The sequence below is a fragment of the Zootoca vivipara genome, chromosome 2 (assembly GCF_965207765.1).
Source record: "Zootoca vivipara chromosome 2, rZooViv2.hap1.1, whole genome shotgun sequence".
Taxonomy (NCBI): Eukaryota; Metazoa; Chordata; class Lepidosauria; order Squamata; family Lacertidae; genus Zootoca; species Zootoca vivipara.
Window position 1 is genome coordinate 70939637 of NC_142584.1, and position 25024 is coordinate 70964660.

General features: G+C 45.4%; 2 protein-coding genes across 2 annotated transcripts in view; one reads left to right on the forward strand and one right to left on the reverse strand.

The window, feature by feature from the left end:
- Positions 1-1905: 1905 nt before the first annotated feature.
- The window catches only part of GRM2 (glutamate metabotropic receptor 2), a 42666-nt gene continuing 19547 nt past the window's right edge, over positions 1906-25024 (forward strand). Inside the window, exon 1 of the mRNA XM_035108061.3 lies at positions 1906-2505. Within this exon, the coding sequence (XP_034963952.2) occupies positions 2029-2505 (477 nt within the window). The 5' untranslated portion in view covers positions 1906-2028. The remainder of the gene's footprint in view (positions 2506-25024) is intronic.
- On the reverse strand, positions 14387-15228 carry IQCF6 (IQ motif containing F6). The gene is made up of 2 exons (XM_088662197.1): positions 15172-15228; positions 14387-14746 (listed from the first exon to the last, which is right to left on the reverse strand). The coding sequence occupies exons 1-2, from the start codon at positions 15217-15219 to the stop codon at positions 14387-14389; spliced, it is 408 nt and encodes a 135-aa protein (XP_088518323.1). The 5' UTR covers positions 15220-15228.

A 25024-nucleotide genomic window follows, 5' to 3' on the forward strand; every position in this document is an offset into this window, starting at 1 on the left:
AATGCTAACCACTTAGCTCCTTTAAACACAATACCAGAGAAATTGGTCGTGGTTTGCAGGTCATTGGCCTCCAGTCTTGTTTTCTGAAGCACTTACTATTTTGGCCATGTTGGAGCCCATGTGCGTGCCTCTGAAAACCAGCTGCTGGAAGTCACAGGAGGGGAGGGGAGTGCTGCTCTTGCACCCAGGCTCATCTTAGAGGCTTCTCACAGGCATCTGGTTGGCGACTGGGGGGGGGGGGCAGGATGTTGGACTAGAAGGGGCACTGGCCTGATCCAGCAGGTTTTTTTTTCTGATGTTCTTATGGGGAATATAGGATTCCCTTAGAGGAGTGAAATAGGAGGATAGAATGTTTAAAAAATGGGACAGAGAATATTATTCTGTCAGCAGCAGAGAGAAAGGAGAGGCAAAGATGGAAAGACTTTGGGGTACTGGCCATCATTTTCAACCATTCTGATGTAGCAGGAAATGAGGTCCCTGTGGCTCCGCCTCTTCCCCCCTCCATCCCTTCAATGTTCCTAGCATCCCTTCTTCCGACTCCCAAACAAAGGCACATTTTGGAGCAGGTGAAGGAATTCACATTAATCCATTAAAGAAGAATAGTCCCCAAAATATAATTAAATCTAGAACTGAAGTTTTCCTTTGTGGTTCTGTGAAGATGCCAGGGGTCACGCCCAGTTGGCGTGCTTATATCTCCCATGATGGTGCCCACAAACGGTCTCAGTAAATATCACCTTAAAAATCCACAATATCTGAGAGACAGTTTGTTCTTGCTGCTGCTCAGCTCCTGTTTGCAGACGCTCAGCCTCTTCTGCACTGAACACATCCACAATCTGCTGGAAGACAGGACGGAGAAGAGGTGCTGAGAACGTCTCTCTGTGTGAAAGTGCTTTGGTGGCTAATGTCGGTGCTTCCCCTCCCCCTCCCCCCTCCCCCCGATGTGGAGGCATGCCTGCAACATTTTGTGGTCCTCTCCTTCTGCCCTTTTAGATGTGGCAGACATGCCCCCCCAGCAGCCATTTTGGGGCTGAAATGTTGGTGACCCCTGTTCTAGTCTGCCCACTGTGTTCCATCCCAGCACTCTATTCTGAAGCAAGGAATCCTCCTTTGAAATAAGCATTAATTCTTCAAAATAAGGGATGCTGATAACAAATTACATTAAACCAAGGGATACTAGTATACAGGTGGATGCTTTTCAAAATGCTGCGTTCTTTTACACACACACACACACACACTATAGATATAGATATATAGATATATCGTACGTATAAAAATTATGAACAGTTGTATAGAAGTGGGGTTTTGTTTGTCTTTTATTGTAACTAATATAGTTTATAGTGTTTCCCTGGTTAGCCTTGTAACTCTTGAGAAATTCGAATGAATGAATGAATGAATGGACATAAGGTATCTATTTTCTCCTAGTAGCCAGCCTGTGTAAACAATGAAATAAGGCTTGGAATCCTAGTTGTGCCTGAGGACCATATTTCCTGAGGCTTGCCTGTGCTCAGCGGAAAAGCTGGTGCCTGCTTATCCTAAGCAAATACCATTTTCTTAGTAGGGAGCTACCTTGAGTATATGCTGTGAAGTGACTGTAAAAGTGATGATATTTATAGTAATCAGTAGTGCCACATTTGTGGCACCATAAAACTAAAGATCCAGAACTTAAAGGATATCTCCACCAGGCCTTCCATGCTGTAACTAATTATCTCCCCTCTTTTTCCTGTCTCTTTCTCTGTCTCCCACATGTTGTTGTGTCTTTCTTTCTCCAAAGGGGCTGATAAGAAGCACAACTCCCAGCAGCAATTGCTTCTGTTTGGCTATATTTGGACATCACAATATAATTGTTTATTCACCTAAGGCTGAAGATTCCTCGCGGCAGGATGGCCATTGGACGCTGCTGTTGAATTAAAGGTGTTTCAGAGACACAACTGCCCACAACCAATGGTAGGCCATCTGACACCTTTGCTCTGACCAGGGGGGTCTCCTTGTGGCTTGGAAAGGTGCTTGCTGCCCTCTTCAGGCAGTGCAATGGCATCCTCTGCCACCCTATGGATTCTGCTGGTCTATCCTGTTGTGTGCCACACCAGCATTCATAGCCAGAGCCCTGGATACAGTGTGGCAGCCAAGAAGGAGATCAGCTTGGAAGGCGACCTGGTTATTGGGGGCCTGTTCCCAGTCCACGAGAAAGGAAATCCTACAGAGGAGTGTGGCAAGATCAATGAACATCGTGGCATCCAGCGCCTTGAAGCTATGCTCTTTGCCCTAGATGAGATCAACAAGAACCAGCAGCTTCTGCCAGGCATCACCCTGGGAGCTCACATCCTAGACACCTGTTCCAAGGACACCTATGCCCTAGAACAATCGCTGGATTTTGTGCGTGCCTCCCTCACCCGAGTGGATGGCTCTGAGCACATCTGCCCTGATGGGTCCTATGCCATCCATGATGATGTACCTACAGCTATCACAGGGGTTATCGGAGGTTCCTACAGTGACGTCTCCATTCAGGTACCATTTGCAAACAGGAGAGAGCTGGTGGGAATGCGGAGTGTGGTGCTTAGAATCGGGGTGATGTGTCTGGGGCCTTAAATTAGGGGTAAAAAGAATGAGTGCAGATGGAAGAAGCCACTTCTAGGAATTTGCTCATGGGATAAAAGGGCTTGGAAAATGGATGGTTACTTGAGAAGTCTATGGTTGTGGCTATAGAATACAACTGTGAAACTAGGAATCAAGTCATTAAGTGGCTTCCTTTCAGTGAATTAAGGTAGCATAGTGGTTTCCATGAGCTTAATAAGTGGCCCTAAGGCAAGCCAATATTGTTCTGCCAGTTCCAAGCCAAGCCTCGACACCTGGTATTCTTGGGCAGCTGCTGAGGCCCCTGTAGGGCTTCTCTTGGTGCTTGCTTTCGGCCTGCCACACTGAGTAGCTGGGTTTGGGAAGCTGCTGCTTAAATATTTCTGCAATGCCCTGGCATTCTGGGTCATTCTGGGAAATTTTTAAAGCTTTCCTGGGTTGGAGAAGGCATTACTGTAGAAAATGGTTCACTAGTTAGTTTGATGTAAGGATGATGAGACAATGTTTGTAAAGTGCTTCGGTCATTATCAATTTAGCTATCGCTATCTGGTTTTAATTCAGAATCAGTAGTCAGAAAATAAAAAGCAATACCATGTTGGCATCACGAGATCCCCCTTTCTACAGTGTTCTGTAATGAATGTCCTAAGAAGTGAAGGGGCTCTGCGTTCAGCAGACTAAGGGTACTACACACTTATTTGGAAGCCCCATGGAACTCAGTGTGTCAGATTGTTCTGTAGATCATGCAGTAGATACAGCAAGAGAATAAGGTGGCATCAGAAGAATTTGTTCCCATGCTGCTAAGCACAGGACAGAGCAGAAGCTTCCCATGATTACATAGGGAAGACATAGTAAGCATAGCCATGCGTTTAAGGACTTTATCTTATGTTGAAAGACTGTTGCATATTCAAGTGGATCATAGCTCTGCAAAACCAAATTGCTCTCCACATGTCAGAGTCTTCTGCTACAAAATGCCTCATATTTTGGAATGATAATAATAACAATAACAATAACAATAACAATAACAATAACAATAATAATAATAATAATAATACATTTTTATTTATACCCCGCCCTCCCCAGCCAAGGCCAGGCTCAGAGCGGCTAACACCAAATATAAAACAACTAGTTAAAATACAATTCAACAACAAGACTAAATACATTAAAATTTAAAATGCAGCCTCATACAAAAGGGGAAAAGAAAGGGGAAATGGGGGAGGGGATCAGGTTGGCTCCAGGCCAAATGCCAAGCGGAACAACTCTGTCTTACAGGCCCTGTGGAAAGAAATCAGGTCCCGCAGGGCCCTGGTCTCAGGAGACAGAGCATTCCACCAGGTCGGGGCCAGTGTTGAGAAGGCCCTGGTTCTAGTTGAGGCTAATCTGATGCTTCTCTATAAACTATCACCAGAACTGCAACTCTAGGCAATGCATTCTTACAATGGGAATCTATTGGGGCCCTATAGATTTCAAAGGCCCTCCATACTATTGTACAGAACCAAGGAAAGATGAGAAGTGGGATGAGGCTCCTGGGATGAGATGATAGGAGGTCACGTTATTCTAATATCCGATATATGCTCACCTTGGAAGTGAGAACAGAGAACAGGCGGGGTATATTTGCGAAAACATAGCTGATGGCCATTGGGGATAGTATTTTGCATACATTTTGCAGCAGGCTCAGTTATCTGAGCGAGCCTTTGTGTGCCCAGGATTTGTGGGTGTTTCCAAACACCCTGCCATTGCTTTATTGTGATGCTTCCTGAGGTGCAGTGAACGTGGTAATCACAGCCTGACTCACACACCTGTACGAGAGACAGAGCGACCTTTTTATAGCCCACCCTGACCACCACCTCTGCCTTCGGGTTCATCCCTCCCGACAAAAGCTCTGCCTGATTCTAGGCTTCCTAACGCAGGGACCGTATCCCAGAGCATCCGTGTGACAGAATAATTAGCTGCTGCTCTTGAGAAGCCCTAAGGATGTATTAATGCTATAATTAATGTAAATTAATATATCATTATCACGTACAGAGCCCATTGCCAGGAGAGAAAGAGGGAGAGAGCTAGCTATCTCATTTGCAGAGAGAGGACGAGCCTGTTGCCAGGGCTTTGCTCATAGATTTCTCTGGCCCAATTCCCCAAAAGCAGAGCAGGAAGGAAGGAATAGATGCCACTCCAAGCCAGGCTTGCAGCCTTCCGAGGGAGACTTGCCTTGCATTCAGCAAACTAGCAGTTTGAAGAGGGTCTTGCCTTGGCGATGCCAGTGCAAATTAGTTCTGTCCTTTCTCCTGTAGCTTGCAGCTCCTGCTGCTGTGCTCTGCTGCCTCATGCTATGTTTGCCTCAGTCACAGATTTGACCCCAATTCCTGTGGGTAGGAAGACCACAGGATCCCTCTGAAGACACCTGAGACCATGGCCATCTGTCACTTAATTTCAGGAGCTTCCCTACAGATATGCCAGGCCAAACTCCTCCTCCCTCCTTCCCTAGTCAAATGCCACTAAGAATGCATTGCTGGAGCTGGGCTTTTGGTGGATGGAGCCGAAGAAACACTTGCAAGAAGAGGGTTTCTATTTAGCAGGGTCAGTGGCAGCACTCTGCAACTGCCAGGGCTCCCAGAACCTTGGCACTGCTGAATCATCATCATCATCATCATCATCATCATCATATATTTATACCCCAGCCACTCTGGCATCTCGCAACAGAATATTAAAAACACGATAAAACATCAAACATTAAAAACTTCCCTAAACAGGGCTGCCTTCAGATGTCTTCTAAAAGTCAGATAATTGTTTATTTCCTTGACATGTGATGGGAGGGCATTCCCCAGGGTAGGCGCCACTTCTCACAGTGAGGGAACTGCCAGAAGGCCCTCGGAGCTGGACCTAAGTGTCCGGGCAGAACGATGGGGGTGGACACGCTCCTTCAGGTATACTGGGCCAAGGCCGTTTAGGGCTTTAAAGGTCAGCACCAACACCTTAGCTGCCAAGTATCCCGTTTTTCGCGGAAAACCCCCAGATTTTAATCCGTTTCCCGCTGTTCTCCCGAATGGAGAAAAATTCCGAAAATCCCCCGGATTTCCTACCTGCCAGGGAGCCTCCATTTTGGGTGCTGCTCTTCTCATGTGTGGGCACCGGAAATCTGGCAGAGCGGCACCGGAAGTCGCTTTTACGCATGCCCGGCAGCTGCTGATCCCGCATTTTTCAGCGGGAGACTTGGCAGGTATGACCAACACTGAAGACTGGTCTGGGCACCCCTTAATTCCCCCTCCTCTGGCCTGGCACTCTAAGCACTGCCCATTGGCTAGATCAGAGGACACTTTCCCCAGGACCCACTGACATCAGGTGTCCTGATATTTTGAGGAGGTAGCAAGTGAATTCAAAGCAAATTCTCACAGTGTTTTTTGGGGAAGTGGTTGTGCACTGGCATTCCACCATATAACTGCCCTGAAAGTCACAGAAGATCCTATGACTTGACTGCTGCTCCGGGCTATGAAGCTGGGTTGGTTTCTGAAGCTGCTGAGCTGTGGTTTGTGAACAGCGTCCGTTTAGTGTCCTTTTATGCTACATCTGCCTCCCTCCTTCCCCCTATTTTCAAGCAGAGTATCACATGACTCCTCTGCCTTCCTGCTACTTATAAGTGCCAACAGTGAGAGTTGAAGAGTGGGAGACTCAGACATGCTTCTTCCCATCCACCCCTACTCCCCATACAGTTTATTGCTCCATGCCAAATGTATTTGGCAGACTCTCTGGATCACACCCACACATGCCCATACCACCATTTCTTTTCCTTTCAAGGGAAGTCCCTTTGAACCAGGCACTTGCCAAACTGCAAAAAAAAGAGGGACAGAAATCACACACACCTTTTAAAGGAGGAGAAGGTATAACTGGAAAAAGAAAGATGTATGGGTGGGAAACAAAGAAGAGGGGTGATAAACAGTGGGGGAAATAGTATCCGCACCATACGTTTAAAGCACATTTAATGGCACACACATTTAGCACACACGGCTTCCCCCAAAGAATCATGGGAACTGTAGTTTACCCGTCAGAGGGCAACCATTCCCAACACCCTTAACAAACCACAGTTCCTAGAATTCTTTGAAAAAAGCCATGTGCGCTAAATGGACTTTAAATGTACAGTGTGTGGATGTTGCTTAAAATAAAGGAATGAAGCAAGAAAACCAGTAGGAAGTAAAAAGAAAAGAAAAAGAACGAACAATGAAAGACAGAAGAGGCTGAGCCGAGAAGCTGCAGAGAGCGGCAGTTAGATCTGATTAAGTGGAGCAGGGCATGAAGGAAATAAAAGGGGGGCATCTTTTTTTCCCTTCCTCATGGTCTGATGGTGTCGCGCTGGCCATGGGCAGACAAAGAAAGCAGGATGCAACATTCAGAAAGATAACCAGCTAAGCCGGCTAGATGGCTGTGTTTTTATTAAAGAAATCATTAGCTAAACTGACAGCCCAAAAGGTGGGTAAACAGCAAAGCAGGGCAAGGAGTTATACAAAGTGAGCGAGGGACAGTTGGTGAGATAATTAGGGAGCTTATTAAAAAGATCCACAGATAATTTGGCTACAGAACCCTCTCCACAGAGTTCTGCACTGGCGACAAGAACACAAAGATGTTTTATTAATAATTCTGGGTTCTTCTCACTGGCTGCTGTCCCCTGTGGTTTGTGTCCCCTCCAGGCTGGAGGAGACCGGAGTGCTCTCTCTGCCTCTGATTCTCTCCCTGAATCCCCCAGGACTGGCACAGAAAGCTACAGATTTGATCCAGCTGAGACACTGTGTGTCTAAAGCAGGCAGTGGATTAACACCTTCCCTGCTTCTCTCCAGCCCTCTTTGCTTCCCAAGGGTGGTTTGGGCAAAGGCTGTATGAAAGGGAAAGGCTCGCTTACGGCTGTGGAGCGCAGGCCCTCTCAGGGGTTCAAAGAGGCCTGGACCCCATCCAGCTTTTGAGACCTCAGAATAAAAATTAAAAATGGTGAGTCTGTATGCAAACAGAGTAACACACACAACTACTCAACAACCAAAAGCCGCTTCCTTCCTTGTTTCAAACCCAGTGCAAGAAATAAAATTGACCTGCAAGAGAGCACATCTGAGAACTAAATATGCAAGTTGAATGGGAGAAATTTGTACAGTGAAACCCCTCAGATTCTCCAGTATTTAGGCTGCAATCCTAACTCCACTTATTTGGGATCAAGCCCCACTGAATTGAGTGGAACTTATTTCAGAGTAGACATGGTTAAGATTGCACTAGCCATGTTGTGGGAATTGCATTTTTTTAAACATGGTTTGTGGGGTGGGACCTTTTAAAGGGAAAATTTAGGACTGCCCAGCAGTATTTAATTGATTATCATTTGCCTGCAAAGCATGCACCACTGTAACACACATTTTCCCCATGTCTGTATACATGCTTTCTTGTTCAGAGTCACATTTTATGACATTTAGAAGCCTGCATGGAGTGGGAGAAATCCTCAGGACTGGGACTTTGGCAGCACTAATGCAAAGGAGTTTATAGAAAAGCTTCACATAAGAGACGTCTTGAAACAGGGCAACAAAGCTTTATTTGGAGTGAGGGATATAAAAAACAAGAAGTTGTCCCAGAGCCACACAGTACAACAGGCCTACAAGCCTCAGCTCACAGTCTTCTTCATACACAGACTACATAAGATTCTAGAACAACCACTTTTAATGCTATTTAAAGAAATACAGTGGTACCTCGGTTTACAAACTTAATCCGTTCTGGAAGTCTGTTCTTAAACCGAAACCGTTCTTAAACCGAGGCACGCTTTCCCTAATGAGGCCTCCCGCTGCCAGTGCACCTTCAGATTCCATTCTTAGACCAAGGTAAAGTTCTCAAACCAAGACACTATTTCCAGTTTTGCGGAGTTTGCAAACCGAATCGTTCTTAAACCGGACTGTTCCTAAACCGAGGTACCACTGTAGTGGCCTAACACAAAATGACTGAACCTCTGAAAGAGCAGAAAAAGAAGAGAGAGAGGAATATAAAATTGTACAAATAATCATGTTTTCCCCCATATTATCTTTAGTAATAATAAATGATACTAATAATGATGACTATGCTTCTGCACTGTGCTTCCCTCACCCCGCAACAACTTGGGAGCAATTCCTGTACCCTGCTGTGGGGCAGACAGCAGGAAAAAGATGCCTCTGTACTTGGCTTCCACCCCAAAAGAACAACAACTTTGGAACAATTCCTGCTTTGGGGTATGCAGCAGGAACAGGGAAGAGTTGCCATATCCTCCCTTACCCTCACCCCAACATTCAGCTGAGGCCCATCTCAAGCAGTTGCTTTTCTCCCTCCCACACTCCTCTATATATATATATATATATATATATATATATATATATATATATATATATATATATATATATATAGCTGGTAGGCAGCAAAGCAAGCACAGTATTCCCCATGCTTCTTCCTCCACTCCAACTCTCTCTCTCTATCTCTCTCTCTCTCTCTCTCTCTCTCTCTCTCTCTCTCTCTCTCTCTCTCAAGCTTCATACTTGTTTGATGTAGCTGGCAGGTAGCAAAAGAAACACAATAAACACAACAACACACCTGTCAATCCCCTTGTTTTTCCCACTCTCTGTCCTGTTTTCCAGTCACTCCTCAGTGGGGAGATTAGGTGCCTATTGTTTGCTCCGCAAGACCAGCAAAGCAAATAGGAGGTGAATAAGTCCCAATACTTCTTCTCTCCCACTCACCTCCCATTATGAAAAAGCCCACCCATAGGCAGTAAACTGTTTCTGCCCTCTTTTTTCAAGGAGCCCATCCATGGACAAAGCCCTCTCAGCTCTTTTCTATCCTTCACAATCCATTTCTGTCCCTTCTTCATATTTTTTTTTAAAAAGTTTGTTGCCTCTCCTGTGTCTTAGATACTTACACTATTAGTCTACAGTTAGAATAGTTGCTTAAACAGTATCACTCTTCTCTGCTTCCAGTTTTGGCTAGAGTGGTAAGTTTTGCATTTTATCTACAGCTGTATTCTCGTTCAATCCATCCTATCCATTTATCCTTCAGAGTCTTGACTATTATAATTCCTTCACTAATTACCTAGGCAATTATACTTCCACCATTGCCGCAAGTGTGCCCAGGCGACATTATTCACTCATTGGCTTTTTACAAAAATGTTATGGTCATTTTGAACCTTAAAACAGGAAAAAACTTGGATCTACCTATCCAAAATTTGGTAGGGTTAATCGCTTGGCTGGCTATATGTACCTGGGGGAGGGGGCTCAGAATTTTACAGCTGTTCTGTTTTTCCTAATATTGTGAAGGTCTCCCAAACCAATCTGAGGTGAATGTAGCCCCAGTAAAAAGCACCAGAACGGGTTCTGAAGTCAAGTGAGGGGAGAGTTCATGTAGCTCTAGTGCTTCTCCTTGTCTGCATCCCCAAAAAGGTCTGTGCAATGAGGGAAGGGGGAAAGGAGAGCTTCCCATTCTCTTCCTCTTCAAAAGGCCTTCCAGGCAACAAAATGTGGTGAACACCATCAGTTCTTCACTGTGGTTTGTTGTTGTTGTTGTTGTTTTTGTTGTTGTTGTTGTCCCAAAAAAAGGAAAGCAAATGGCAGAAGGGCCTGCCCCTGACTCCAAGCTACCACTTTGGCTCACAGAATGATCCAGCACAAACTTCCTGCCACAGAGGAAGGTGGGATATTACTTCACAATCATAATATTAGGGGAGTAGGCCTTCTGCTGAGTCATTACCATTTAAAATTCTTTAATATAACTATATCTGTATCAGTTAAACAAAATTTTAAAAGCAATTTGCCAAATCACGTTTCTTACTTCCTTAAATGTTCTAAATTGTGAATGTTGCATTTCGGTCCATTGTGCATAAAACAAGTTGCAGAACTTAACAAATGCCGAATCTGAGGCCTCCTTTGAGCTTGATGCCCTCCTGGCCCTGCCCTGATAGTCCCTGGTGTGGTGTGCATATGTTTAAGCACACACACACACACACACACACACACACACACACACACACACACAGAGAGAGAGAGAGAGAGAGAGAGAGAGAGAGAGAGAGAGAGAGAGAGAGAGAGACTTGTGGTATCTTCTTTTGCTTGCCTCATGTCATGATAGAACTAATTAAACTAACAAACTGACCCCCAAACTACCCTTCCAGTGGGCAGCAGTTCTTCCTTTCGCATTGTCATGGTGATCCAAGTGACAGTAGTCAGCACAGCAAAAGGATTGCAATTTGGGGTCAGAGGAGGACAAGCAGCCAGCATTGTAGTAAAGTGTTGCCTCTGCGGCACAGCTTCTACCGGTATATGATTCCTAATATGGCTGCCGTGAGGAACGTCAAGCCCCCAAGATGTTGCTGGATGCCAACTCCCAACAGCTCTGGTCAACATGACCAAAGGCCAGGGATGATGGGATATGTAGTTCAATAACAGCAGGTTAGAGGGTGGGGGCACAGAGGTTCATCATCCGTGCTGTCAAAGGATGTTAGCTTGGTGGAGGGTCCATAGCTTCGTGGCAGAGCACATGTTTTCATGCAGGCTAGCCCAAATTTCAGTTCTCAGTACCTCCAGTTAAAAAGGATTGAGTAGGATGTGATGTGAGAGTCTAGAAAGCCAGTTCCCGTCTTCTGGATGAGCAAACTGGGCAATTTTTCTGACCTGGTATAAGATAGCTTCCAATGTTCCTAGATGTTTGCACGTGAAAATATAATGTCAGAATGGTTCATCCATGCAGTATTCTGAGTGACGACTACACAATGAACATCATAACGTCTCAATTCATAGATTGCCATGGGGTATGCTGCATGTGAACGACCCATTTAAACTCTTTTACACATTTTTGCCCAGAAGAAACATCCCAAAAGCTGTCCAGTGGAAGCCAAACATTACATTGGAAATGACTCCACGTACTGTATGTGAGAAGCTATTTATGCATTGTAAACTATTTTTTATTATTCTTGTAACTATGAAGTTGCAATAAAAAGAGATTCTGACTAAACATCAGGAAGAACTTTGTTGTGACAGCAAGAGCCGTTCAACACATGGGCGTAGGCAGGGGGGGGCAGGAGGGGGCAGCTGCCCCCCCTAGAAGCAAAAAAAATAATGTATTTTACAGACCATAACCAGCACTTTTCCCCTCCAAAAACTGAAGTGGAAAAGGCTTTGCTTTAGCAAGAGCAGCTAAGTCTCCGCTTGCTGGGGGGGGGGGGGCACAGCAGTAACAAAAACACATCAAATAAATAAAGCAAAGTGGCTACCAGTAGTTAAGCAGTTAAGACAATGGAGCATATATCCCCAGGCAAGATTTGATAGCTGACCATTTCACCCTATTGTTCTTAAGTGGGACTTGTTAATGAGCATTCAGGAGCATTAAGAGTTCTATTGGCGATTTAATGAGGGTGCAGACTCAGAGGATTCAATTTGACTAAGGTGGCTCTGCAAGGCTAAAAGGAAGTGAATAAGAAAGGGGGGGCTGTAGCTTTGACAGACACAGTGATGTTTATAAAAAGCATTGGTGTTCCAGTCTGCCCCTCCTCCTGCATCTGTATACTGTAAATCAGGGGTGGCCACCTCCCAAGAGACTCTGATCTACTCAGAGTTTAAAACTGGGGGTGATCTACCCCCTTTTGGGGGGTTCAGGTCAAAGCTGTTGAGTTTTTTTTAAAGGAAGGGAAGCCCTGTTTTTTGGGGTTTAGGTCAAACTTGTTGAGCTTCTTTTAGGAGGGAGGGAGGCCCATTTTTGTTTAGGGCTTCAGGTCATAGTTCAATTTTTTTGAGGGAGGAGGAAAATTTTGGGTGAGCTTTTTTTAGGGGTGCCAGTGACCTACCAGTGATCTACCACAGACATCCAGTGATCTACTGGTAGATCACAATCTACCTGTTGGACGTGCCTGCTGTAAATCAAGCAGAGAGAAAGCTGCTTACAAGGCTCCTGTACATGCAGAGTTCCAGCATCAAAGTGTCACCCAGAGGCACCCACAAATATGAGTTATCCCTCTCTCTATTTCTTCCTTCCTTCCCTCCCTCCCTCTTCCATCCTTAATAAAATACGGGGGGGGGGCAGATAAGCCCCACATAGAAAGCCCATCAACATGGGGGGATGACTCTTTCAAATACGGTATTTACCAGTAATTGGGGGGGGGAGAGGCACCTAGGCCTCTAGGAGTTGGCTGCTATGCCTAGGAGTAGGACAATTCAAGAAAGCAGAACGATGCATATGGTATGGTAATATATCAATAGAATCGTAGAATTGTAGTCGGAAGGGACCACAAGGGTCATCTAGTCCAACCCGCTGCAATGCAGGATTTTTTTCCTAAGGTGGGGCTTGAACCATGGTTGAAATATTATGCTGATATGCAGCAATGCCTCGGAGCTGTCGTAGCTGCGGCCATGCCTTGCCCCGCCCTCGCCCGCCCTTCCACCCCCTCTCGCCTGCCCGACCCTCCTGTCCTCTTGCTGCAGAGTTCCAGCATCACAGCGTCATCCAGAGACACCCACAAATATGAGTTATCTCTCTATTTCTTCCTTCCTTCCCTCCCTCTTCCATCCTTAATAAAATACAGGGGGGCAGATAAGCCCCACATAGAAAGCCCATCAACATGGGGGGATGACTCTTTCAAATACGGTATTTACCAGTAATTGGGGGGGGGGCACCTAGGCCTCTAGGAGTTGGATGCTATGCCTAGGAGTAGGACAATTCAAGAAAGCAGAATGATGCATATGTATGGTAATATATCAATAGAATCATAGAATTGTAGTCGGAAGGGACCACAAGGGTCATCTAGTCCAACCCCCTGCAATGCAGGATTTTTTTCCTAAGGTGGGGCTTGAACCATGGTTGAAATATTATGCTGATATGCAGCAACGCCTCGGAGCCGTCGTGGCTGCGGCCGTGCCTTGCCTTGCCCTCGCCCGCCCTGCCACCCCCTCTCGCCTGCCCGACCCTCCCGTCCTCTCCAGCCAAGCAGGGTAGCCGCCAACGCTACCAGCCCCAGAAGCACAAGGTGGCCGCTGCTGCCACCGCCACGATGTCATCAGGCCCGTTGGCCCTTTAGCCCCGCCCACTTTGTGGCCCCTCCCCTTCTGTGCCTTGGCCCCGCCCCTGAACGACCATGGCTTGCCCCCCCCTAGTTTTGATCCTGGCTACGCCCCTGGTTCAACAGTGGAACGGATTCCCTCAGGAGGTGGTGAACTCTCCTTCTGTGAAGGTTTTTAAGCAGAGGTTGGATGGTCATCTGTCATTGATGCTTTAGTTGAGATTCCTGCAGTGCAGAGGGGTTGGATTACATTGCCCTCAAGGTCCCTTCCAATTCTACAATTCTTTGATTCTAGGATTATTTATTAATTTCTTATACCACCCTTCGGCCAAGGATCACAAGGTTGGTTTACAATATAAAAACACAAAAATGTACACCATAGTACCATGCCCTCATGCTACCTGACGCCAGATCTCTAGAAAGAAGCACCGTGCTTCCAAGATGCTTCCAGCCTTTTAGCTCATGGCTCACTCTGTGTAGCTATCTGCTGTGCCTGTCTGTGTTTACCTGCCTCGGACTACAAACCCTGGTGATTTACTCATTCCAGAGACTCTAATAATTAATCATTTAACAATTAGGTCACATCGAGAGACACTCCTTGCCCATCCTGGACTAATAAGGAACATCAACATTCATTTTGTCAAATCCTAGAGTGTGATCAGCCTTTGCTTTCAGTCAAATCCATGGCAATCGTCCACCCACAGTAAACAGACAGCAGTCCTACAACTGTATGACAAAGCATGCGTTTATTTCACTCCCTGGGGTCTGAGTTTGAGAGCAGTCTCTTCTACCTTCTCTTTACTCAACAACAATCTCAATGTTCAAATCTATGCCATCCTGATTCAGCTTGTTAAGAGAATAGGCGTCGGAGGTTTTCCGGAAGCTGTGAAGCCGCCAGTTACTTTGGATGATCTGGGCCGCCCTTTGATACTTCTTGTACCGTGTTCTCATAAGCCACATCTTAAACATTGATTGCAAGAGGACGGAAGCCTTCTCAGACCAAATGTACGTCGATAATGCCATTAACCTTTTCTCTTCTTGTCTCTGGAAGGAAACCTTGCGCCACCATTTCTGGACCAACCATGCACAGATGATGGCGTGTTGCAGGCTACGGCGGACTAGAGTACCACGCCACCATTTCTGGATGGTAATAGCAGCCTGAAAATAGGAAACGATGATTCAGGTGTCACTACAACATAAGCAGAAAGGGGGCGAGGCACAAATCCCTTTCCCTGTTAGTTTTCTCTCACATACAAGAATCAGTCATATTGTGTCAGGCATTTAATAGTTTCCATCAGCCAAACAAGACACAAAACTGAAAAGAGGCAAGCTGGATGTTGAAAATGGCCTTTTCCCACCTGTGCCTAACAGCTAAGCCACAACCTTATAGTTCTCACTAAAAAAAAAACCTACCTAGAAGCAGGCATGATGGCAGTGCAGGAAAAGTGCTTAAGAATATAAAAAGAGCTCTGCTGGATCAAGCCAATGGCCCATTTAGTCCAGCTTCTTGTTCTCACAGTGCCCCCCCCCCCAAGATGCCTCTAGGAAGGCAAAATTTCCTGTATAGAAAGTCTGGCATGTACCTTAACTTCCTTTTTCGAAGTTTCCGGCTTCAAAGGTAGTGGTGACATTGGCGGTGGCGACGTTGATTCTTTGCGTGCCTTATGAAAAGATGGCCAGAATAAATAAAGAAATATAAGCATAGAGAAGGGTCAAAAGAGTCTGTAGGACTGTTGAGCCTTATGCTATAAGAGCATTCCATTTATGTAATTTTGCATTTCTTGGGTGCAAAAGGCCAGTGCGCTTGATTCATGAGCAAGAGGGCGGTGCAGCAACTGACTACACTACATCTTGCTTTTTAAGAAAACCAGTGCTTACTTCCTAAAAATAGATGTGCAGTTCAGGCATGTTCCAGAAGCTAACCGTTCCGTTGTTTTATCCTAATTCCAGAGATTGTGTGGGTTACTGGTGTATCTGAATGTGCCTACTTCACAGTGTGCAAAGCTCATCCTTGCCCAGGCTCCCCGCCCTCACCAGCAGAAAAGCGTCATTCGACACTGGCGTTGTTGCCGGTGCTTTGTGGGCGCTACCGCACAAAGCACATAAGGAAGGCAGGTGTGGCGTGGCACCAGCAGGGTGGTGGGGCAGCGAGTTCTGTTTCACCTCAAGTGGTTAAATGGGACAGGCCACCCCTGGTTTAACCCTCCCCTCCTCATGACTAAAACTCGGCCAACTGCCCCAGCTATTGTTTGGCTTGGGGAGGAAAGCTCCCGCAGATATAATTGGAGACATGAGGATGGCAGTGCAACAAAGGACTCAGTTTCCGATCATATTATTTTGCATAGCGTAGGACACTTTGCAAAGGAAGATTGGCACGCGGCACTCAACTTACGCAACATTTTTTGCAGAAAGCAATCATTTCTTTTAGGGAAAGCCCATGTCTCGAGGGGAAATGATGATCTGCTTCTAGCAACTGAAGCTCTCTTAGAATCGCAGCATCGAGCTGGGTTGTAAACTCTGATGTCATAATGAACACGCCGACACTCCCCTGCTCTAATTCTCACTAGTTAAGAATGAGTCTGTCAGATATGATTTGTCATTGCTTAACTGGCTGGGCTAGAGAAATGTCACTTCTGTGTGTGCATGCACCATGGAAACAGGAGGAAGTTATCCTTCTGGAGCCAGTTTTTTTTTTTTAATTGGCAGTGAAGGCAGAGCTTGGGCGAGGGATGTTCACACAAGCAAGGAACTGCACCTGCCAACTGATGGCACAACAACCATCCTTTTTCCCCTTCCTATACGGCTATGGGCGCACATGGCTCAGTTTTGTTTTCTCTTTCACACCCATGGCCAGACGCAGTTGCACTGTTAGGGTCAGAATTTGTGGCGGGCATCTGGGGTGCTGCAGTCTGGGTGGGCCCACAAACGATGCCAGTGAATGAATGTCAGCTTCTGGGGGGGGGGTGGCTGTGGTGAGCCATGGTGTGTAATGGAACAAGGCAGGGCACCCTCCAAAGCTCTGCCCACCAGGCATTTTCATTCCCTCACCATCTTTCTGGGTCCAGAGGCATTCTGGGGTAATAAATATTTTCGGCAGCTGGTTTAACACAGCACTTGGTGGGCTGACCAACTCCAGGACCAGGCAGTGAAACGACAATGCAACCGAGCGGCACCTTGGCCAGCCTGGCTTACAATGTCTTCTGGCCAGCCTGGCCAACCCTGAGGTTCTGCAAGGTGGCTAGAACCTGTCCTTCCTCTCAAGCCAACCCCATCCACACCACTGAGATATTGTGGGAAACTCCATGAAATCTCATCTCTGGCCATCCAAAACTTTTAGCAAAAAGGAAAGGAAAGGAAAGCAAAAAGGAGACTTCTGGTTGAGCGTGTGGCCGAGAGCAGTCGGAGGTCCATTCAGCGGAGCAGACCGCAGCATGTCAAAGGTGGGGGAGCCGCTCCAGTGCAGCAGACCCTCAGAAGAACCTCAAATCGAGCTTTTTGGGGGGCATAGCCATCCGGCGGGTGGCAGAAGCAAGCTCCTCCCTCCGTGGTTAGGCTCTGTTTTGAGCCCCTGACAGCGAGGGAGTGGAAGCGGCAGGCACATCGGATTAAGATCGTTCCCTTTGACTATGCGAAGCTGTGGGACTGCCTAGCTAGCGCTCAATTCTTCCAAGGAAATTACTTTTAAAAAGACTGCACCGTGAGTACTATTTTTTTGATAAATTTGAACAAAAATTTGGCCACGGGAGAGGGACCTAAAGTCACGGAAGCCGGTCTCTTCCCACTGAGTGACTGAGAAAGCAAAGACTGATATCTGAAGCCAGAAAAAAAGACATTTAAGAGTTGTTAAACATCCAAAAGAAGGTTGCTAACTTCTCCCCATATGCAGGGGAAGGAGGGGGGAATTTAATTACATTGTAAATCCCTGCGGAATATGAGGATTTGAAAGTGAAAGTGACACCCCAGGTCAGTGCTGCAGGAAATTACTGTGACATTAAAATGGAGGATACTTTTTACTTTCTCTTTTCATCTGGACACAAAGAGTGCACCCCCCCCCATTTCCTGTTAGCACCCCGCTGTGACCTTCAAGGGGAGATGGAAGTCACAACAATGGATCTTTTCTATGAGAACGTGTCAAAGTTAATTTTGGAGAGCAGACAGGAACTGAAAACTTGTATTCAAGAGGTGAGAAAATGTAGGGGCTGCTTTGAAGACTTTAAAGAACATACTGGGGGGAAATCTGGGAAAAGAGGGAAAAGAAGAACTGGAGGAGGGAAAGGAGGAACATGAACAGAAAGAAGCAGTGAAAGAACAGTGAAAGAACAAATTGGATTTGTTCTCCAGAAAGAAGAAATTCTGCAAGGGAACTGTGGAACTAGAAAGTTTCTAAGTGGATGTGACTTCCAGTGGAGTTGGGAACAAGAGGGGTGGTTGGGGAGGTGGAAGGGGGATAATTTGGGATGTGTGGTGGTGAAACATTGGAGAATGGGTGTGGGGTAAATAAACAAAGGTTTATTAGATGAAGGATAACTAAGTTAGGATGAGAAGCAAGGGTAAGATTTTAATGTTGAAAATTGGTGAAATCTGCAGCAAGGAAGGGGGTGGAAGAGAATTATGATAATTAAATATAAGGTATTGTGGATTACGATTAAATGTTGAAGTTTTTGGAGAAATTTGGAAGGGACTTATAGGTGGAAGAATAATTATAATCAAATACTGTGAAATTGAGATAGATAAATAAGTTGTAAATTAGAACAGTAAATTTTGATATTTTAGGATAATCGGGCGGCCCTACGCCCCTATGTGCTCTCCCTGTTCTGTCCCTCCTGGTGGCACGGGGTGTGTGATGGGATGAGGGGGAGTGGGGGTGGGGTGGGGCCGATTGTAAAAGGATTGTTTGTTGTCCTACCTTATTCTGGCGTCTCCTTGTGGCAGGAGGAGGTCTGGGAGGGGTAGGATTTTAAAGCAAGGAAATTAAAATGAAAGGGATTAATAAAATTGGGAGAAAGATAAATTGCTAAAGAGGAGAGTAAATTGGAAATCAGAAAGGGGGAAAGGGGGAAGTCCATAAAATAATGATTCAGAAAATTAATGGTAAAAATATAAGTGCAGTGTTTGTTGTGGTATTCTATTTTTCTTTTATGTTCTGTCTTTTATGTCTGTGTTTTATGAAAATCCAATAAAAATAAAAATAAAAATTTAGCAAAAAGGAAAGGTACCAGGGCCATCTTCATCCGGGGGTGCAAGGAGCGTGGGGCACCTGGGCACTAAATTCTGGGGGGGTGCCGCTGAAGCCACCTAAGCTCTTAACTATCTACCTGTTATGAAATAATAAATAATTTTGATCAAGCTAGAAAAACAAAATACATATATACCTAGGTATTATCGAAATGTATACCTACTGTTTCATGAAAGGACTTTCGACTTTGTGCACTCATTTACCAAAGACACGCTACGCCAGAGGCGGAGCTTGTCATTCACAATGGCACCATACACGCGAAATAAACACTTACAAAATATTGTGTTATGTATTGCATTCAGCAGCTATGGGTCAGCGGCACCTTTGACACGACTGATTTCACGTGATTCCATCACTTACAGTTCAAATTCGTTTAGAGAAATCATTTTTTAAAAATGTTTATTTTCGCTAATTGTCGGCATTTTCTTTGACTAACTGCTTAGTACTTAGGGCTCTACTACACATGCGTTTCAGCACGCGATTTTAGTTTTCCATTTCCACAAAAACGCACCTAGAGCACGCACACACTATGAATTCCGCGAGATGCATTTTTTTTCCATTTTACTTCAAATGCTAAAGTTAATTTGGGGGCTAAACTAAATTTGGGGGCACTGGGCGGATCTTCGCACCCCAGCGGCCCATATGCTAAAGAAGGCCCTGCCTTGCACTACCACCCTAGCAAGCACAAAGCTGATCACCAGCAACACAACCACTTCTGCTTGCCTGATGGAAGTGATCTGCCTTCTCCTCCCCCTGGGGGCTGTCTCCTGACCCTCCAAAGCAGATCTGAAGGGGGGCATATTGGGATGGGGGGGGGGAAGCCCCATTGTATGAGTGAAAGTCCTTGTGTGAATTTCCACTTGTGGGACTAGTTCCTTAAATCTGTCCTTACCTAAGGGAGTCCCCCCAGTATGTAGAAACCACTCCCTTATATGTTGGGTAGCTTTGTTTTGCTTCCAAATTTGTAGATACTCAAACGCCTATTGGAACTTGTGGGGATAATTATAGCCTAATGCAGTATGGAAGTGGATTTACCTGATCTGTGCTTTCCCTTGGATAATCATGGAATCCTAGAACTGTGGAGCTGGAAGGGAACACAAGGATCATCTAGTCCAACACCCTGCAATGCAGGAATCTTTTACCCAACATGGGGCACAAACTCCTGACCCTGAGATTAAGAGTCTCATGCTATGGCTCTAAGGACAAGTTGGTGATGAGAGATAAATAGTTCTCACTAAAGTCTAACTGGTAACTAGCATTACTTTTACAGATCTTTTTTTACATTTGAAGAAAAGAGCTACTTAGTCCAACCCCCCAGCTGTTACAGAGGCAATCTACCATAATTACGATCATAGCTGTTAAATAAACAACAGTCCATTAGCAAGAGAGAAATGGCTGTGTTATTGTAGAGGTCTTAAATGGCCTGGAGTTTTGCACTGAGTCTTGCAAAAGCCCCATTCTGCAAGGGGTTATGAAATTATAACATCATGCTAATAATTCTAAAATCAAGCCTGGCAGGTGTGAAAGATTGTTCCCATTCCCCACAGCGTATACAGTTAAACACGAGGCTTTAGGTCAAATGCCCTTGACACTGCCGGTGGGGAGTCCTTGAAGGGCAATTTGCCATCTCGGGTGCCTTCTTGTCGCTATGGAATGTAATTTTCTGCTTAAAATTTATTTGTGCATGTTAATTATGCAGCAAGGTTTTGACACATCCAGAGCTGTGAAGTGTGTTCTGGTTCTCAACTTCGAATAGCCTATCAGATGGCAAGGCTTTTTCCTCTAGCCTGCCTCTTTTGTAGTCTGTATTTTTAACAACCTCATTAGTGAGGATTTCTCCCCTTTGAAGATAACGAGCATTACTGCAGAGCATCTGGACCAAGTGGAGAGTTTGAGCTGCAGACTGCAGTAGCACCATCCGCAGCTCTGGGTGCACATTTTCACTGCTGGTAGATTATTTGACTTGCTCTTCAGTTTTTCCTCTTTCGGAAGGGCTCTTAGGCCAGGCACAAAGGCAGCAGATTAGCTTTCTCCCTGCACAACATCTGCTTGTACATCACTGTGATCTACATCAGTCGTAGAATTGTGTAGCCTGCCTTGCAGCTCTTACAGGAACGGATCTGCAACAACCTTATTAGCAAAGCCTCCCTTCTGCTGCTTTTACACGAGCTGCGTTATAGCATCCATAGTAACCGTAAATGTACTGCTTTGTCTGCTCTAGTTTGGCTTCAGACTGTAATAGGTGCTTGTCATTCTCCCTCCTAATAATATACTGGAAGGTTTTACCCCACGCGCAACCACTTCTGCTTAAATTCTGTGATCTTCCACACTAACATTAGACATTTCTGCAAAATTCCTTCCGGCTGTTACATTTTGCCGTTCGTATGTTAACATCATCTCACAAATTCCCTACTAATTACCTGAGTTTATTACATAACTTCACATCATGCCTGATATCTGAGTTGTGGTATATCAGGTCTAGCCTTGGTCACCCCCTTTCTCTGGTAGCCTCCTGGTGAGACGACTGCAATATTTTACATGGGGCTGTCTCTCAGGAAGTGCAGTTCAGAAACTGCAGTTAAGTTAGAACAATGGCAGGGAACTGGTTCCAGCCCGTAAGCTAGATCCTTACCTCCCTCATCTTCTATGGGCCAACTTAGACTGATGGACAGCGCCACCCACCTATCAATCACCCAACATCACAATGATCTCAGGTTTCCTTTGCCTGCATGGTTTGAGATCAAATTGCATGGCCAAAGGCACAGCACATTTCAGGCACTGATGACCAGCTAATTGTCAGTGCTTGTATTGATAGTGATTATCTGGTTGTCAGTGCTACAAACCCTTGCCCTCCACCTGACACCCTATATGACATTTGGTGTAGGCCAGGTGGGTGTGGCTTGGCAGAAACAGCCTCATGGGGGAAATGGGGAGGCGTGCCAGGTCTAACTATGTCTACAGGTTCTCCACCACTGGTTTAGACTATGGCTGCTAGACAAGAAGCTGTGCTGGGAATTAAAATATATATACAGTATACTTCACCACTGCTTTGCCGACGCCACTGGCTCTTGGTGTGGTTCTGGGCCCATTTGAAAATGCTGATCTTGACCTTTAAGGCTTGCTGACGGGGACCTGGAGGAGAGCCTGTCTCCACATGTGCCTGGCCATCGATTCTCACCAGAGATGCTTCTTCAAATTCCTCCATGGCTGTTGGGGAGAAGAGAGGCCTTTCACTGAAGGTGCCCTGGCTCTGACACGGCCCACATCCACCCCCTCACTGAGTGGTGAGGCAAGAGCGGGGCATTACAAGCATGAAGAGTTGCGGGTCATCTTCCACAGCCACGGGGCAGAGAAGACAAGTGCCAGGGCCTTGTGGAATGCCCCCTCTCCCCCCAAATTTGGCAAGAGTGGGGGTGTTCCACCTCACGGCAGAAGTGGTAATGGCGCCATATTCCTGTTTCACCTCAGGTGGAGAAAGGGGATGGGGTGGGCTGCCCCGGCTTCCTTGATTTCATTCTTCATCAAAATCTCCACGAGTATTTTAAAGAGGGGGACGATAGCATGTCCTCAGTACTGGATTCATTTTGGTGCCCAGGATCACCAGCCACAATGATTATTGGGGTTTCTAGCTTGCTGGACTCAATGTCCTCTTTGACATCCAAAGTGGCACAGCCTCCGGTACATGCAACCCTGTGACACATGTTTTGACATATTTTGCAGGTGGGCCTCTTCTCTGTGGAGAATGTATCGGCTCAACTGCTGTCCACTGTCCACTAGCATATGACCCCTTTGGCCAACATAGCCCAAGTGGTTTGCATGGTACTCACAGCAGAGTGTTTGCCTTCTCTAAATCAAGAGCAGCCAACCTTTCAGCTGAGGTCATTGAAAAGATCTTGGACACAGTAAAGAAGGTGCAGAAGCTTGATCCTGAAAATCCAAGCCACTCTCTCATAGCTTTGAAGCTTCTCCTTTTGCAGGACCTGAATTCCAACTGTTTTTCATGACAGCGCAGTGACCTACGGCTCTGCTTTGCTGCACAGGGAGCGCTTCGTACTGTGTCGTGTTTTTGCAGAGCCAGAAGCCGCTCTCCTCCCCTCAGTGCAGCAGAGAAGGACAAGTGTCATCGCACAGCATTCCTGTGAGGCAGGGGTTGGTTTGTTTGGAGGTGGTTTCTGAAGAATAAAGGCACACCATTAATCTGTAAGATATAGTTCCATAATGGCTTGGAGAACGGCTTCAGACCACAAGGGAAATCATGACAGTGTAAAATAATGACTTAGAGTAAACTATTCCAGCCGTTGGTCATGAATGCTCTGGAGAGACTCAGGCCTCGGTCATAACAGCTTGTTTTCAGCAACCTTTCCTGCATTAGAGCTAACAGCTTTGGATTTCTTTGCACCACGTCATCAAGGAAATATAAGAAATGTCCTCAGAATTTGCAAGCTCAACAGGTGAAGATATCCATTTCTTTGAAGCTCCATGCATCACCTGTTGAGTTTCTGCCTGCCACATGCCTGAAAGATACACACACACACACACACACACACACACACACACACACGTTGCAAACTGCCTTGGGTATTTTTGGTCAAAAAGCAGAAAAAAATATTTCAAATAACTAAAGAGACAATTTAGATTTGGTGCAATTCCTTGTTATGGAATATATAGCTCTGTGTTATGTGCATAAATGCTGGGGTGTTGATTAATAATAATAATAATAATAATAAACAACCTACTACTTTACATATAAAGGAAAATTATTCCTAGGGTTTCCAGATTTTTTATAGTCCTTTTTACAGGAGCTTGATCAACAGATACTACTTTAGTAGGTGATAATGGCCCACCTGCTGATGCCTTCATATATATGCTGCTAATGCAAAAGAGTAGACCAGACATCTTCTTCTGAGTTAGTAGGCAATTCTAGTCCTTCCTTTCTGTTCAGACTCCTTAGATATGCTCATAAATTGGTCTTTGAACAACTCTTTGCTAAGATTGCCTTAGAGAGGAGGGTTCCCCCTCCCCTTTTCTTTGACCATATCCCCTAGGTACTCAACAAATCCATGCATACTATGTTACTTTCTTATACTGAGTTGCATTTTAAATATATATATATGAATTGCATATTCATATATTAGGGAACCAGGCAGAGGGCCTTCTCAGTAGAGGCACCTGCCCTGTGGAACGCCCTCTCACCAGATGTCAAAGAGAAAAACAACTACCAGACTTTTAGAAGACATCTGAAGGCAGCCCTGTTTAGGGAAGCTTTTAATGTTTAATAGATTATTGTATTTTGGTGTTATGTTGAAAGCCGCCCAGAGTGGCTGGGAAACCCAGCCAGATGGGTGGGGTATAAAAAAATTGTTGTTGTTGTTGTTGTTGCATATGGTCTGGGGAGGGGGCATTAATTTTTGTGTCTGTTTAATACTGTCCCATAGACCAGATGCAGCATTTTTGGTTCCACGAGGGTGGTAGAGGAATAAGATACTCAGAAATGTTCAAAGGCCTCTTCCTGGATGTATTGCAAAAAGTAGTGTATTTTGAGAGTGCTTGATGTGGGTTGTTTCATAGTAATCAGATAGATATGTGGTATTGAATATAGGGGAAGCAGGCTGCCCCTCCACATCGTAAATTGCAACACTTCCATAGTAAAAATTCAAAATGATTTCAGAATTGGCATTCCAAGTTGGTCATCCTTGAGCAAGCTCTCATATTAAGAGGCAGGCTTCTATTAGCGTTTATCTTCTTGCAAAGTACTGTCTTTGAGCAATATCCTGCAAATGTGATGGACATTTGTACCAATTACGCATGCAGAGAGCTAGGGAGGCTGTCAATAGGATGCCTTATGCATACATTTGTTATGGCTGCATGTGCAGTCATGGTTAGAAGTGCTCCTGCGTGTGTGACAATCAATGCCATGCCTCTTCCACATGCCAGGAAAGAAGGATTTTACAAACCAAAACAAGATGCTGACAATCTAGAGAGGCTTGTTATTTTGCTGTCTCCAATTATAAAGAGTCTGTAACTTGAAACTAATGGGAAGAGCGGCTCATTGAGTACGGCACATAACAGAACCTGCTTTATTTTTCTACTGTGGTAGCTCGGTGTGATTTAGCCTAGTTCCTTATAAAGGGCTAACCATGCAGCTACCGGTAGTCATATGTAGGTCAGAACATATGGTAGGAAACATGTATCAGATTTTT